Raw genomic sequence first — 15,219 nt, forward strand, 5'->3', positions numbered from 1 at the left:
GCTTACAACCACTGTATGAAGTTATTTAGATTTTGGACGAGATGGGTCAATTGAAAGTTTATTGGTGCTTTAGGCTTACATGTTTCGTTTGGTTGGCTTTATTTGTGAGTGGAGAATCATTGTTTGTCACAAAATGCAATTCTTTGTTAACAAGTGTAGTCGCTTTTCCTATTATTGTCATGGTAACAAGATTCTTCTGCTGTTCTATAATTTTTCGTACGTATTTCCATTGGTTTTTGTTGGACAGCAAGTTGGTGCTAATATTTTCTACTTGTTAAGGATTTAAAAAAAAGTTATCTATTGCTAGAATTCGTAAGCTCAACTGAACACACCAGTTCTCCTGCGCTTCCCAGATACCAACGAAGGGATGATGCATTCTCTCTCCTGCCGATGACTACGAATGAAGAATTAGAGTTGTAGAGTAATCCTTTTACTCAAAATAAACTCCCTTCATTTAAATTTTTTCTTCTTCATGAATCTTAGTCTTTGCTGGTTAAGGGTGGAATTTGTTTCAGTGGTTTAATTCTCGTCAAAACATTCTACTATAACATGGACTAAAGTGAGCGAAAAGAAGGTTTTTTCTTAAATGAATAATTATTTTTACATACCATCTATTAGCCGATCCTGACTAAGAAATGATCCTTCTAACAATATGGAATGACATTGACGTGCAAAAAGCAGTTATTAAAGCGGACAATAAAAAGGCCTGTGTATGATTCTCTGTCACTTCAATAGTATAAGTTGATGTCGTTATTGTTACAACGTAAGAAGAGCAAATCGGTTTTTGCGAAAATATCAATATTGTTATAGAATTGTATGCGCAGGTCTAATGTACTATAATGAGTTACAATCAATTACTATCGTTTTCTTTCTTGAAATCGTAAATCCATTTGATTCATATTTATTTAGTGATTTTTGTTTACTGTCACTTGTAAAAGAACAACTTGCAAAGAGTTTATCGAGAACGCTTTTATAAAGCATTTACAATCAAAGGAAATCGGCATATATAAATAAAAATTTTTGAACCTACAGCACCCCGGATTCCCATGTTGTCTCCAACCATAGTACTAACGAGGCCCTCAGACGCTTAACTGCAGTGATCGGACGGGAACTGGTGTTTTCGCCTAGGTGTGGCCGTAGATTACCATATACCCTCAATATGGTAATTTACATTGGCTTTAACAGAAATCGTTGTTTCCTCCCAGTATGTGCTCGTCCCAGTCCGCATCATTCAAATTAATATGATATTTAGCTAACTTGCAAGTCTTTCTTCCATCTTCACTGCAGTTGCAGCTCTAAGCAAGTAAAAGGGAAAAACTAATAGCTTAGATCCAGTATTCCCCATATACGACTCAGATGTCCTTTGTCATTGTGTTCGGCAGGTTCCTCGATGGTCTCCAATGTACTTAAAATATAAATTGGGAAGAATACAAAGACACCTCAATTTAGTAAGTAAACATTCAACTTCATAACCGATGCTTAAATGCTGCTTGTGTTACTTTGTTATCTGCAAACGCTTTGTGCTACACCCTACCGTTCTTGACCTTTACCTCATTAACAATTCCTTTGTTTAAAAAATAAGGACTTAAAGGAAATCCGAGTTCATAATAATTCGGTTTTCTAAGATTTTCAGTTAACGTCATTTTCAATTGAAGGCCGTCGTCAATTTTTTTGTTAAAGTGAAGCCGACAACGAAAAACAATCTGAGCTTTCAGACGCAGCCAAATAGGAAACGCTCCTTTGATCAAGAGCCAGAAAATCGCTCAACACGTCGTAAGATGGAGTTGACAAAAACATGGGAGCAAGAAATTGTTCGTCTTATCCTTCAATTCTTAAATGATTACGGTTATGGGTACAGTCACTACATTCAGTCCACCTGCACGGTTTCTTTCAATTTTGGATTGCTAGCTGACCTATTTTTAGAGATACTTTAAAATGCCTGGAAAACGAAAGTGGGCTTGTTTACGAGGCGGAAAACGTTAAATCGTTTCAAAAAGCCGTTGCTTCCGGTGACTGGCAAACTGCTGAGAGTTGCTTTGCTTCTATGAAGCTCAGAGACGAAAGCAAAAGAAACGTAAGTTACTTGATTTGTTTTTCGTGGAGATGCAATACTGACAAAGCAAAAAGGAAGCCCTTTTTCTTTTGCAAAAACAAAAATGCTTAGAACTAGCTGAGAAGGGATCGCTTTGTGAGGCAGTCTTTGTTCTACAAACAACCGATAATACGTATTTTAATCAAAGCAAAGAGGAGTTGATCTCTCAAATCATGTTTTCAAGAAAAAGTATTGCAGAGCCTGCATCTGGCATTAAAGACAATCGTCCTGCTTTATTAAATGAGCTATCTTTCTACATCAGCCCCGACATTATGATGCCAAAGAATCGGCTCTTAGATCTTTTAAATCAAGCAAAAAGTTGTCAGGTTTCTTCTCAATGCTATCATAATGTTTTGAAAAACTTCACCTTTCTGTCAGATTACCATGCTGAACCTAGTGAAATTCCAACAAAGGAAATCCATTGTTTCGATGACCACACGAGTGAAGTTTGGCAGATTTCCTACTCAAATAGCGGCAAATACTTGGCGTCTGCATCGCAAGATAAATCAGCTATAATCTTTGACTTAGTTAATATGAAGATGCTACACAGATTAATTGGACATAGCAAAGAAGTCGCTTATGTGAAATGGTCTCCCGATGACCGTTATTTACTTACTTGCTCTAACGACTACTCGGTAATTCTTTGGGATGCGTTTACTGGTGAAAAGATCCGGCATCTAAAAGAGCATACCTACTTTGTGAGCTGTTGTTGCTGGCTACCTGACGGGTTATCTTTCATTACAGGGTCTCCTGACATGACAATTATTCATTGGTCGCTAACCGGAGAGGTCTTGCACAAATGGAAAGATGTTAATATTTACGATATGGCAATTAGTAACGACGGGTCGAAGTTGTATGCAGTTGGGTACCAAAAGCAACTTGAAAGTGAAGATAAACATATTGCCGTTTATTCCATATCTACAAGAGAATGCCTGAAAAAAATCTATCTCGAATCAAAGGTGACTTCAATCTCGCTATCAAAAGACTCTCGTTATGCACTGACAAATATTGAGCCTCACACAATATTGCTGTGGGATATACAAGAATATCGTATTATTCGGCAATACATGGGTCATAAACTGGGGAACTGGTTGATCGGCTCTTGTTTTGGTGGTCAAGACAATACGTTTGTTTTAAGTGGTAGCCAAGACGAGTTTATTCGAATATGGCATCGTGACTCCGGAAAATTACTTACTACTTTACCCGGGCACTCGAAATGCGTTAACTACATTGCTTACAATCCTGTGGACCCCTATCAATTTGCTTCAGCTAGTGATGATAGCACTATTCGTATATGGTCAAACAAAGACCGTCAATAAGGAAGTGCATTTTTATGAAAAAGAAAAAAAGTTCTTCATTTCGTTATGAACGTGAATGATTATTATCTTTTGAATGTCTCCATTATATATGATTGAATGAATAAAATGTTTTGTCTAATTTGGTAAAAAAAAAAAAAAAAAAGAATTGTCATAAAAGTATGTATAGTCATCATAAACTAGGTTCCGTAACATTCATCATTTAGTAGAGATAATTTTCATAAACAAAGTAAAACCCAGGTTAATAAATATTATAGCCAGCCATGTTGTTGTCAACGAGAGCAACTTTGAAATGAAAGATTTTTAACGATAATCAATAATTTAGGTGCAGGTGTCTAAGGTGTGATACTGGATTCAGCAACAACAAAAGTCTGTCTATCCATTGGGCATTGCCCTTGAGAACCTGTTGTTGACAACCAATTTTCGATGCAATGAGCATGAAAGATGTGTGTACACTTTCCCCATACTAAACTCACACGTTAGTGCCTAAACAGCATGCTAAACATAGAAAGACTCTTTTTTAGTCATTTCTTTTCTTTTCTTTCAAGGATTTTCCTTCAAAAACGAGCCATGATCCCAAGCAATGAAACGTATCAAAAATCATCAAGCCAGATACAATAAGCAAACTTTCATAGACGAATTGGTAGAAGAAACGAAAACGGAAATTTAAAGAACATTGACTAATAAAAGCATTCGGTACTTACCTATGGGACAGTCATCACCGGGCGTTAAGCACTGAGGGCAGCACCCATCAAAAGGGACTCGACAAATTCCACAAACATCATCTTTAGGTGTCTTCCAGGTCCAATTAGCAACTGCATGGTATCCTACGACTTCGTTAGCTCCATTTCCTATTGTTTACTCCTACTTTTGATCTTTACTTTCATTGTTTTCTATGTGGTAGGAGTAGAAAGTCGTTACCTAGAGCAAAGCCTGGGTCGCTTCATTGTTTTTCAGAATGCCAAATAACGGATTCGTAGGTAGGACATAAAACAGTAAATAAAAGTTGGAAAAGACGAATGTCAACAAAAAGCTCTATCGAATGAATTCTTTGGCTTATTCTATCAAGCGTATGAAGGTTACAAGTAGTATGTGTGATTTAAACTAAGAAAAACTACAAATCCCGAGAGTAATTGCTCTCCTAGGAAATTCAATGGAATAGGTTCCGAGCTTTAAGTTTGCGACAGTTTTGCAAAAACAGTGAAAAGTAGAGTAGTAGTTTTCATTTTTATACGTAAAAAACTGTACATCTTCTTTTTCAAGAAGAAAACTCAACAAACTAATGCCAGGTTTTGGGGACTCAAAAAGATTAAAAGCTCATACCAAAGAGTCAAGTCAAGGTATGAATCACATAGTGAAAGGATAGGATAGGTAAAAAAGAAGAGAGATCCAGAAAACGGACAAATATAGAAAGATATACAATTTTTAATGAATAATGAGAATAACCATCGCAAATGAAACCTTTGCTAGCAACAGGAGTACACAAAGTAAAGAAAGAAGAGAAACACTACTTTCGTTTTGCTTCCATATACTTGCGTACAAGCGGCTCGACAGGTGCTAGTCGGAATCGAGGTTGGCGTAAGTAACTTAAATATGCTCTTCTTGGACGCTTTGAAATTCCGTTATCTTTCAGTACAGTTATGCTTTTGATCTGTGGAGAGTATATAGGAAATAAGACTTCCACACCGACACCCATCACATTGTTTCTGAGTAAAAACGAGCTTTTCGGTCCGCGATGGCGTACACGCAATAAGTATCCTGCAAATCTGTTTATACTTTCTTTCAACGGGTATTTAGAATAGCTTTCCACTAATAAGACAGCTCCTGGTCTCACACGATCCTTTTGCGACCGGTGAAACATCTGGAAACGCTCTCCATTAACATCCACGCTATTCTGGTACTTTTTCTCGTATTCTGCAACCACATTTTTACATTTGGGTCCTTTCAATGGCTTAGGAAAGATAAATGGTCTCCGCAAAGTATGCAGAAACCGTCTTTGAAACGATAGAATACCTATGTTCATACTCGGTGTTCCTCTTAAACAATTCATAAATTCTATACGATTTTCTTCCTGTACTTGATCCCTAATATGTTGGTTTTTTTCACAAACAACTCCGTTCTGTTAACAATTCCTTCAACTTGCTCTTATGAGACATATCCCAGACTTGCTTTGACGGACGCTACATTGCCAAATTACGAAATGTTACAGAACACGTTGAATACATTACGAGCTTCAAAATATCTCGTTATATACACGTCTTTAAGCATGCCTATGTGTATCCCACATAGTAGTATTGTGGGATACCGATAGGTTTCCTCTAAGCTAGACGAAAGAAAGGAGTGGGAGAGATTCACCGTCGCTTGAAAATTCGCAGCTTGTATCTATTCTTGTTTTATCAAATGGAAGAGCCAGATTTGGTTGGTTTGGAGTGTCAAATGAAAGGCATGCTCGCAAAAGGGAATGTAAACAAACTCAATGGTGGGTCGTAAATTTTTTGTGATGGTTCCACAAGAGCTTTATCAAAAACAATTTAGTTGACAAGCCAAAAAAGGATTAGTAACGGACGAGAGAGAGCATACTGCTTCTGAAACGAAATTGCATTCCATTTCCATTCTTGTGTCCTTGAATATTTTGTTATATAATCGTAACGAGGTTATCCAAGGAAACCTTTAGTAAGAAACACAAAGGTCTCTTTTGCTCATTATAAAAATTTCATTCTTTTGGTTTTTCTATACTCCATAGATTTCATTATTCTTTTTGTTTTCGTTCATTTATTAGCGTACGTGTCGAATCTGTTTACGTTGACTCGGTTTTCTCATGAATATGTGCGTTTCCAAGTAAAATCTTCGGTGAATCTTTACTAATTCAGTAATCAGTACTTGCTCATCTCCTGGAAAAGTGCTATTAGCGGGTGGATACATTGTCCTTGATCCTCAGTATAGCGGGCTTGTTGTCGGTTTAGACGCCAAAGGTTTTGCTACGACGACTTCACTGAAAAGCCGCCAAGGACTTATTTATGTGAGAAGCCCTCAATTTATCGATGCTGAATGGTCATACAAAGTCGATTGGTCTTGTTCCCCAATCCGAGTCTTACAACAAGACGAGGACGAGAAACAAAGTCCTAACCCATTTGTCCAGCTTGCTCTATTTTATGTCTTGAACTACTTTTTCAATTCCGGAGAGCAACCTGAGGAATGGCAAGACTTGAGCATCATCATTCAAGTAGATAACAGCTATTACCATCAACCAAAGTTACCAGAAGGACTGGATTCATATCCCAAATTTAATTTCCTTAATTGCAAGCTGCATGAAGTTAAAAAAACAGGGCTTGGAAGCTCCGCTGCAATGATTACGAGCTTTATAAGTTCTTTATTTTTGTCACTGAATCAAATTTGTGTTAAAGGTCCGGCATCCGAACCACAACTGACCTCGTTTTCCAAAACAATCATTCACAACTTGAGTCAGATTGCTCATTGTGCTGCTCAAGGTAAAGTTGGTAGCGGGTTTGACGTGGGTGCAGCTGTTTGGGGTAGTTGTATTTACCGCCGATTTGATCCTCAACTCATTCAACATCTCCTTGTGGACCCTACTCATCAGTTGGCGAGTAAAAGCTTCTCAGATGACTTAAGACAAGTCGTCTCAGAACAATGGTCTCCGATTCAGCCTTTTACCCTACCTTCTCAGTATCGTTTGCTAATGGGAGACGTTGCCGGGGGGAGTGGAACACCAGGAATGGTGAAGAAGGTTCAAAAATGGAAAACCGAAGCTAGAGAAGTTTCCGATAAGCTCTTTGACGATCTCTATGGACATGTTTCCGCATTGCAAGAACTTTTCCTTTCTGCGACTGGATCCTCAGTTGAATTGCGATACCATTTTCAATGTATTAGAAAACTCCTTCAATATCTAACAGCAGAAGCAAAAGTAGACATTGAACCTGAAGCTCAATCTAAGGTACTTGATCAATTGGAAACTATTGAAGGGGTAATTGGAGCTGGGGTTCCTGGCGCTGGTGGATTTGACGCCCAATTCTGCATTCTACAAAATAAAAAACATGTAATTGAAAAAGTTACTGACTTATGGAATTCCTCTAACATTGTACCTATGCAAGTGGGTCCTACGGATGTTGGTTTATCCGTTGTGAACAATTTTTAAAACCTTTTTATCCTTAATCCATTCTTATAAATTATAAATTTCAAGGTTGGGAAAGCATTATAGTTCTTTATTCTTGATCAGTCATGTCGTTCTCGTGATCGTTGACATTCATTTCCAACATTTGAATGCTTTGAATGAGTTTACTCCATTGAAGAAAGCGTAAACATTGAATGCATCGACCGACGATTGGTAAGATTTGATTTTCGTTCTCTAGAAAATGAACCGCCAAGCATGTTGTATGGCTGGTCATATCACAATCATCATATAGACAATGAAGCAATGAGTCCCTTTCATGGACTTCACAAAGACATATATCACAAATGGATTTTCGAGTCATGTTATTTTCCGACTGAGGCTTTGTCGATTCCATTTCAGAAGCCTTATGGTAAAAGTCCATTAATTCCTCTTCTTTCATGGTGAACTTTACAGAGGTATTCCCTTTGCTAATTGCCTTCCATTTTTCAAATGCATGCTGAGAGAAAAATGTTATTTCAAGAGGCCATCGATTCCAACCGTTACAAGAAACAATTTGCTGAAGAGCAACTAGAGAGTTGCTTAAACTCGGTGTTTTATTTATTTTTGCTTCCTTGTCTTTAGTATGTCTAGAAATATTGGGATGCTGCCAGATCCACTCGAATTGTAATGCTGAAATTTTATTAGGAAACCCATGAACAAGACAAAGTACGATCCATGGTCGTCCATTTCTCGTTTTCCAGGCTCCTCCTTGTATTTCCCCGTTATGTTGTCGAAGTCGCTAAATTCAAAGTTAATAACTGACTTGAATCGTCATTGAATTTGAAATTTCTCTACATACTCGAATTGGATTTGGGGTTGAACCAATGTAGAGAGATCTACTGGAAGCCTTTTTCTTAGATTGGATCAAATAGCAACAATAAAAAGGATGCTCTTTCCGCGCCATAATTTATTACTCGATAAAGATTCAGCTTTGTTTGCTTTAATACTCAAACTCCCAAATTTCTTTTTTCATCCTTTATTCCAACGTCAATACAAATATTGCAAGTGACGATAAAATCAATTTTCAATAGTAAAGTAATTCAAAATGAAATTCGCTAATTCAGTTTTCTATTGTGTTTTGCTTAAACGATGAATTTGACCAACAACCTCTGTTGTATGAAAGTATTAAAGTCTTTCTTCTGTGTGCAGTTTTGAAGTAAATAGTAAAAAGTTTGCTTTTTCATTATCTTCACTTTGTATACAATATGATTACTCCCTTCAACTATGAAAAGTAAAAAGAATTTTCTATTTAGGCTGTTTGTAAACGAGAGAAAATTTACGGTCAACTTTCCTCCTTCTTTTTGGAATAGTGCATAAACGAATCATCCTATTTGTTTTTTGGATATAGCGAGAATGATTGCTTTATAATTGGAATTTTAAAAGGAATGGATCGGATTAGAAACAAGAGTATAAATTGAAACCCTCCTACGGTCCCTAGGAAGCCTACTGAATTTTTATTTGATTCTTTATGTTGTCTCCTTGCTTCATTTAACAATGCTTGATACTGCTTTCCACCTTGTTTAAAAAATGGCAGTTCTTCTGAAGTGTTAACTTCTTCAATGGCTTGTCAATTTGCCGCAGTGTTCAGAAATGCATAATCTGTACCGAGGGTGACACTTCTAACACTTTTCATGATAAAAGAAACCAGGACTCATCTGACTACAACGCAGGGTTATACAGTAACCGATCCCAAAACTTTGACACGTTGTTGCTTTTGAAGCATAGTCGCTGAAAAGCGCCATTATAGAGACATATGAAGGAAGCAGGCATTTTCGATGGAAAATAGGATTCTGAGATGTTGCTTTCAACCGCGTTAACTGTAAAAGTTACCTAATCGTTGCCTGCTTACATTATAACACCCTCAGAAGAGTCAACTTGACAAACGTAGCATGAAAGGCTTATACCGATTTCTCAATCCTCTATTCGTCATTTTGTTTCTTCTAAGCCGTGTATACCTGGTTTGTATAATTCAGCGATAGTTGAGATACCTTTCTTTCTTTGCTACAATGGTCGAATGGCAAATAAAATTGCAAGCAAGACAATAGCAGAAGGTTTTGAAAACTTGTAAAGTTCCTTGTTTGCATACAAAAGATATTAGTATGCCAATCCTGGTTAGAATTTGATCCAATTTTCCATCTAGAATACGCATCGATTACTGATAGCGAAGTAGCTCTTTACCATTCTTTTCAGTTAACCATTGAGCTTACGAAATTCTTAGACGTTGTGCTCTTTTTCCTATACCAACCAAAGAATCATAATCGTCTACATTGGGCAAGAATCGATAATGCGATGAAACACATATTTTTGGGTTTCTTCATTACTTATAGGAATCCGGGTAATATCCTCTTTATTTTTTTCGGGTTTGAAAAGAAACCAATAAATTAAACAAATATCTGAGAGAAATTTCAGCAACTTTGTGTTGGTTTATTAAATGGTAACAGACCGCAAACAGAGATTAATTTACTTTGCTTTCTAATGTAAACCCTAGGGAAATTTCCTGTCTAAAGAGCTTTCACCTTCAGTTGAGTTTAAGAATAGTGCTTTCAATCATTACTTTTGGACTTTTTTATTTATTTACTAAAGTAGTCGAACATATCCATAGAGGTAGCGATATCATAGTATCGTTTATGACTGCATGAGGAAGTTTATGTATAATATGATATACTTCTACAGAAAGTAACAAAGAATATGGTGTTTAAAGATGTTAAAGAGGAAATTGGAAAAACAGATTCGAAGAACAAGAGAAATATAGTTATTAATGAATATTATTTTTTACTACATAGAACAGCTATGTAATGATGAGACATTTTCCAAACAAAGTATCGGATTAGGAAGGTTTTGCTAACCAACTTGTTTACTATTGCAGCTTACTTCGCCAACCAGACACGCTGGAATCTTTCTTTTAGTTGTATACTAATAAGTAATATAATATTGAAGAGTCAATGGATTCCAGCATGGCAGTATACATTACCCATGACTCATTGCGTTCTCCAATATAATATACCTTTTAGTATCATTTCCATGAAAACACACGTTTCATTTTGTAAACAAGATATAAATTATTTTTTTTTAATAATTAGCATTTAAGCAAAAAAATTGTATTTATTAACACATTAGAAGGAAGATCTTTGTAAATTCGCTGCTTCTAAATAGATCTTGTTTGTTTTTCTTCGAGTATTTTACCATTAGCTCACTACGCTACTTTGTTTTCGAATCATGAATTTTTTTGCACTCTTTAATTTCGTTGGCTTAACTATGTATAACGCATTTGAATGTACGTAATCCTAAAACTAGCAGCGCTGTAATTACAAAGCTACCTACCATTGCCTTATTCTTTTTCGGTAACGCAAGCAAGGTAGTCACCGTCTGTAAAAATTTGAACTTCAATTCACCTTTTACCAGCATCCTTCCACGGAAAAGCAAAAGCCATTGTTCAAAATGCATTTGATGTATTATTTGAACGAAGAGGGAAAGCGTATTTATACGTTAAAAAAAAGGGCTCCAAATGGTAAAGCCACTGTCTCTTCCCATCCTGCAAGATTTTCTCCTGATGACAAGTATTCTCGTCAGCGTTATACTTTGAAAAAGCGCTTCCATGTCCTTCCTTATGAAGTTGGTATGTTAAAGAACACCGCCTAGTTCTTTCCCGGAAGGCTAACACCACTGTAAGCTGCCAGATCTTTCTAAAGCTTTGACAAAGATGATTGTACAATTTGCGGTAAATTAATAGAATTTTTTTTGGTGCTATTGGGTCAGAAGAGATGAATATCCATTAGGATGCATTTGAAACTTAAGGTAGACTTGTTATATAAAGGCAAAGGATGCATTACTGTGCTCTGTAATATTCTCTCGAAAACACTACATTTACCAGTCTAGATAAACATAAACTGTAATACATGAATGAATTATGCAAAGTTTAACAAAGAATAAGTAAATATAATTTTTTGTTTTGTTACATAGTCAATAAAGAATAGTATTATACCATAGAGTAAATTCCCCAAGCGGTAAAACCAGATATGAGAAATAACATTAAGTCACTTTTGTTGCGGTTGATGCCATAGCGTTCACATTCGTCTTCGTCCATATACCTTGCCCTTGTCGTTCCGGGCTATCCAAATCGTATATCAGATTCCACGCAAAGGCTTGAGTAGACTCACATTGTCTTTTCTCCCATATCGTATCGTGATACATGGGAACGATGGGTTTTGTTGTTCGATAAAACTTTTGATTCCTTAATGTAGATAATATTTCAATTGTGGAACAGTCGCGTTGCTTCATTTCAGAGAGTGTTGGACGTAAGGTCTTAACCACATTAAGCAGCGGTTGAAGATTCATCTTTGACGACCAACTATCCCACCATCGTTGCGTAGGCTTAAAGCTATAGTCGACCGCATGAGCCAACACATTCCTTTTCGGCTTCTTATTATCAGATTTTGCTTCTTGGGACTTTAAGGAGTCTAGATCCTCAGCCAATTTTTGATGCAGCTTTGGCCGTAATCTGGCGGGACTATCCATAATATTCACACCCGTAATTCCAGGTTTAATGTTTTTTCGTAGTTGATCTTTTTCGTCTTTCAATTTTGAATCAGATACAGCGGAAGGGAATTTAACACCAGCTACCTTCTCAGCAAAGTCGGGTTTGTAAAGTTCTTTTTGAACTTTGATAACACGAAAAGCTGCAAATAGTATAGCATCAAACGCTCTACTGGAATAGGTTTTACCATTACAACTCCAATACAACGATTCAAGGTTGGGACTTGACTGTCTCACTCTCATTATATCCCCAAATGCGTACAAGTTAAGCGTTTCCACATAGTGAGAATAGATGACAAGGGTATATGTAAGGAACGGATTCACAGAAAAATGAATTTGTAGCATGTTGCTGATAGTACCAACTATATTGCAAAGAATAATGTAATTATTTTCGTTTGCAACGAGAAATCCAGGTTGAGAGGCTCCCTGAAAAACGTTTAAAAGTAACTTGCTAGCGCTATGATTTATCTCTTTTATATAAAGGGAAAGATGACAAAGAGACGCTGATAAAATCTCCATCACATCCCACTGGCAATCTCTCATTGACTGCAGCAATATTGAAAATGCAATAACAGTAAAATCAGCAAATGAACCATCGTGGAAAGGAACTCTCATATTTGTAGGTAAACCTGCATGTTGCTGAAATCTTCTATTCAGCTTATGACAAAAGACGGGCTCACTTAATAACAGTTTAAATAACATCGCACACAATCTCAGATGATTGATTGTACCGGGATTTTCAACGTACTCGAAGCTCAAATAAACTAAGAAAATAAATAAATCAGTGGCACAATCAGTTTCTATCAGAAACAAACAGAAATTTTTGTTATACTGAACTATTAACATACACAGTGATAATACCATTGGGTAATAATCATACATAACCAAAGATTCCTTTTTTGGAATGTCAGATTGCATTGGAGGATATAGTAATCGACTTATTCCGTCTATAATAACTTGGAAATCTGACATGGAGTGCAAGCTTGACAACAACGAAGAAAATTGGTTGAAAGGCTTCACATTATTTCCTCGAAAATAGCTATTAAAGTCAGGTAACGACTGAAATCTACATTCAGAGAGAATCACAAGCAATGTAGATAGAGAGTTTTCAATTAACGACATGTGTAGGGAAAATTGATTGGATGGAACAAACTCGGGTTTCCAACATAATGTGTTGAAACGCATTGTTGTGTTTAGTAAAGAACATATCAAACATAATGTTAACCGTCTGTTTGGATGGGCTGCAATGTAAAAACAGCAAAGACTAGATCTGTCATCATTTACATATAGACTTTCGGAAAAGAGCGCTAACAAAAGACGAAGAACCTCGACAGAATTCGCCATAAAGTTTACTTCTTTATTCAAGGGAGACTGGCATGCAATACCAGTTTCCCAAATACAGTATCTAACTCCTTTTGTGAATTCGTCAATGGGAGGGATTGTAAAATTAGTCAGAAATAGATAGTTTATGATAGTGTCCATAATATTAACACCTCGGGGTATCCCGCTTTCCTGCGGTAACCACATGTACTTGTTAAACCAAGAAGCGCATTCTGGAGACTCAAACAAAAGGGGTATTAATCTGGTCAATACACGCATGCTATTCAGGACATGTTTTGTCGCAAGGTCATTAGAATGTATAGAAAAATCACTATCCGTCTGCAAAGAAACCAGCTTCTTGAATAGTATATCAACCAGCATATGTATGTTTTCCGGTGCTTTACTTAGCGCATTTCGAACATCAACAACAGAAATTTGTTCTAGCACCTCTTCCAAGCTTTCCGGTAAGGACCAAAAGCTTTCCCATATATTATCCGTCCTGGGGATGTTCTTATCCTCAGTTAATCGTAAGGAAGCATTCTTTAATTGGAGTAGTGATTGCTGACTGCCCATGGACTATGGGAATGGTGAAGGACGAAGATATGATCAGTTGAAAAGACAAAGACCAAAAGCTTAAAAAAAAAAAAAAAAAAAAGGTAGTCGTAAAAAGCGTAACGAATGGATTGGGGATAACTGGAATGTCAAAAGTAAGGTATATTATAACAGTGAAACAAGAGAAATTTTAGGAAAGGGATTTGAGTTGGATTCTCTTCAGACCAGAACCTTCTTCTGTCTGGCGAAAATAAGAACAATAATAACAAAATCTCTTTTTTTTTTACCTTCTAACTGGCCATGAGACGAAGGGTTATTGCATAGGAAGTGATTATCAGATTAGAATCCCTATGAGGAAAATCAATCACCCTTAAAGAAAAAGAAAAAAGCAATTGAGCTCCTATTCTTGAGCAGTAGAAGAAAACTCCTAATGGATGATTTTTATAGTCAGAATGAATACGTGACGAAAGGCTCGTTTGTTTTAGAGCCTTTTCTGTTTGCCAAACCTTAAGCTCTAAGTATATTGGTTAGAACGCGATCTCTTTAGCATTTCCATTTATTCATATAAACAATATACCCTTTTAAAATTACTTTGCGAATATCTCAAAGACGAGTCGTCAATTCAGTTAACGGTTGTGGTTAAGATTTTTTTAGTATACTGGGGCTATTTGTTGTAATAAGATGAACGTATTCATTCAATTTCTAATACAATTTCTAATACAAAACGAACGTTTTGTCATAATTGGGTCCCTCGTTAGCATTCATAATATAACAATTCGTTATAAGAATGGAATATTAGCTAATATCAGTTAATATTCATAAGCTTAAAGAATTGTGCTTGATAATAAGTAAACAAAAATTTGAAAATGCAAATTTCTCTTTGATTGCAGAAACTCCGATTAAAATTTACAATTCGTGATTATTGCTATTAATTAGAGAAGCCAGTCACGATGGCAAATATACAGAATAATATATATATGTGTGTCGACAGTCGAAATCTTTAGATCGGAAGATTTGACTGATCAGGCTAAATAAGATTGACACTTAGTCGTTTTCATTTAGTTAATCAGATCCCTGGACATATTACTATTACTCTACGTAGTACTAACACGTCCAATTCCAATAGACAATTTTGTAATTGTACTTATTACTTCCACTCGATTTACATTCTCATAACGTGTGAGATTTCTCCCGTGACAAATTATCTTCCGATCTCGTAGAGTGGAAATTATTGCAAT

At 36.3% G+C, this 15,219-nt stretch overlaps 7 protein-coding genes and 1 non-coding gene across 8 annotated transcripts; 3 read left to right on the forward strand and 5 right to left on the reverse strand.

Annotated features, from left to right (window-relative positions):
• Positions 1-1,023: 1,023 nt before the first annotated feature.
• On the reverse strand, positions 1,024-1,138 carry SPOG_16394. Its single transcript, XR_001203126.1, has one exon. It is a non-coding gene; the product is annotated as a 5S ribosomal RNA (ribosomal RNA).
• SPOG_01591 (WD repeat protein) lies at positions 1,102-3,612 on the forward strand. The gene is made up of 3 exons (XM_013170279.1): positions 1,102-1,852; positions 1,924-2,074; positions 2,128-3,612. Exons 1-3 carry the CDS (start codon positions 1,779-1,781, stop codon positions 3,409-3,411), a joined length of 1,509 nt encoding a protein of 502 aa, XP_013025733.1. The 5' UTR covers positions 1,102-1,778; the 3' UTR covers positions 3,412-3,612.
• SPOG_05264 (anaphase-promoting complex subunit Apc11) lies at positions 3,451-4,414 on the reverse strand. The gene is made up of 3 exons (XM_013170291.1): positions 4,277-4,414; positions 4,113-4,235; positions 3,451-3,874 (listed from the first exon to the last, which is right to left on the reverse strand). Exons 1-3 carry the CDS (start codon positions 4,293-4,295, stop codon positions 3,744-3,746), a joined length of 273 nt encoding a protein of 90 aa, XP_013025745.1. The 5' UTR covers positions 4,296-4,414; the 3' UTR covers positions 3,451-3,743.
• A 27-nt stretch (positions 4,415-4,441) lies between these two features.
• SPOG_01592 (ribosomal protein subunit L19) lies at positions 4,442-5,576 on the reverse strand. The gene has a single exon (XM_013170280.1). The coding sequence runs from the start codon at positions 5,456-5,458 to the stop codon at positions 4,916-4,918; it is 543 nt and encodes a 180-aa protein (XP_013025734.1). The 5' UTR covers positions 5,459-5,576; the 3' UTR covers positions 4,442-4,915.
• Positions 5,577-5,897: 321 nt separating this feature from the next.
• SPOG_01593 (phosphomevalonate kinase) lies at positions 5,898-8,633 on the forward strand. Its single transcript, XM_013170281.1, has 2 exons — positions 5,898-6,234; positions 6,286-8,633. The coding sequence occupies exons 1-2, from the start codon at positions 6,227-6,229 to the stop codon at positions 7,559-7,561; spliced, it is 1,284 nt and encodes a 427-aa protein (XP_013025735.1). The 5' UTR covers positions 5,898-6,226; the 3' UTR covers positions 7,562-8,633.
• Positions 7,512-9,960, reverse strand: SPOG_01594 (structure-specific endonuclease catalytic subunit). The gene is made up of 2 exons (XM_013170282.1): positions 8,376-9,960; positions 7,512-8,315 (listed from the first exon to the last, which is right to left on the reverse strand). The coding sequence occupies exons 1-2, from the start codon at positions 8,478-8,480 to the stop codon at positions 7,629-7,631; spliced, it is 792 nt and encodes a 263-aa protein (XP_013025736.1). The 5' UTR covers positions 8,481-9,960; the 3' UTR covers positions 7,512-7,628.
• A 1,054-nt stretch (positions 9,961-11,014) lies between these two features.
• Positions 11,015-11,263, forward strand: SPOG_01595 (small nucleolar ribonucleoprotein Nop10; the record flags this gene model as incomplete). The annotated part of the gene is made up of 2 exons (XM_013170283.1): positions 11,015-11,192; positions 11,247-11,263. 2 exons carry the CDS (start codon positions 11,015-11,017, stop codon positions 11,261-11,263), a joined length of 195 nt encoding a protein of 64 aa, XP_013025737.1.
• A 210-nt stretch (positions 11,264-11,473) lies between these two features.
• SPOG_01596 (dymeclin 1) lies at positions 11,474-14,668 on the reverse strand. The gene is made up of 2 exons (XM_013170284.1): positions 14,559-14,668; positions 11,474-14,495 (listed from the first exon to the last, which is right to left on the reverse strand). Exon 2 carries the CDS (start codon positions 14,000-14,002, stop codon positions 11,606-11,608), a length of 2,397 nt encoding a protein of 798 aa, XP_013025738.1. The 5' UTR covers positions 14,003-14,495; positions 14,559-14,668; the 3' UTR covers positions 11,474-11,605.
• Positions 14,669-15,219: the final 551 nt, after the last annotated feature.

This window comes from Schizosaccharomyces cryophilus (genome assembly GCF_000004155.1).
Source record: "Schizosaccharomyces cryophilus OY26 unplaced genomic scaffold supercont4.8, whole genome shotgun sequence".
In the NCBI taxonomy this organism is placed as follows: domain Eukaryota; kingdom Fungi; phylum Ascomycota; class Schizosaccharomycetes; order Schizosaccharomycetales; family Schizosaccharomycetaceae; genus Schizosaccharomyces; species Schizosaccharomyces cryophilus.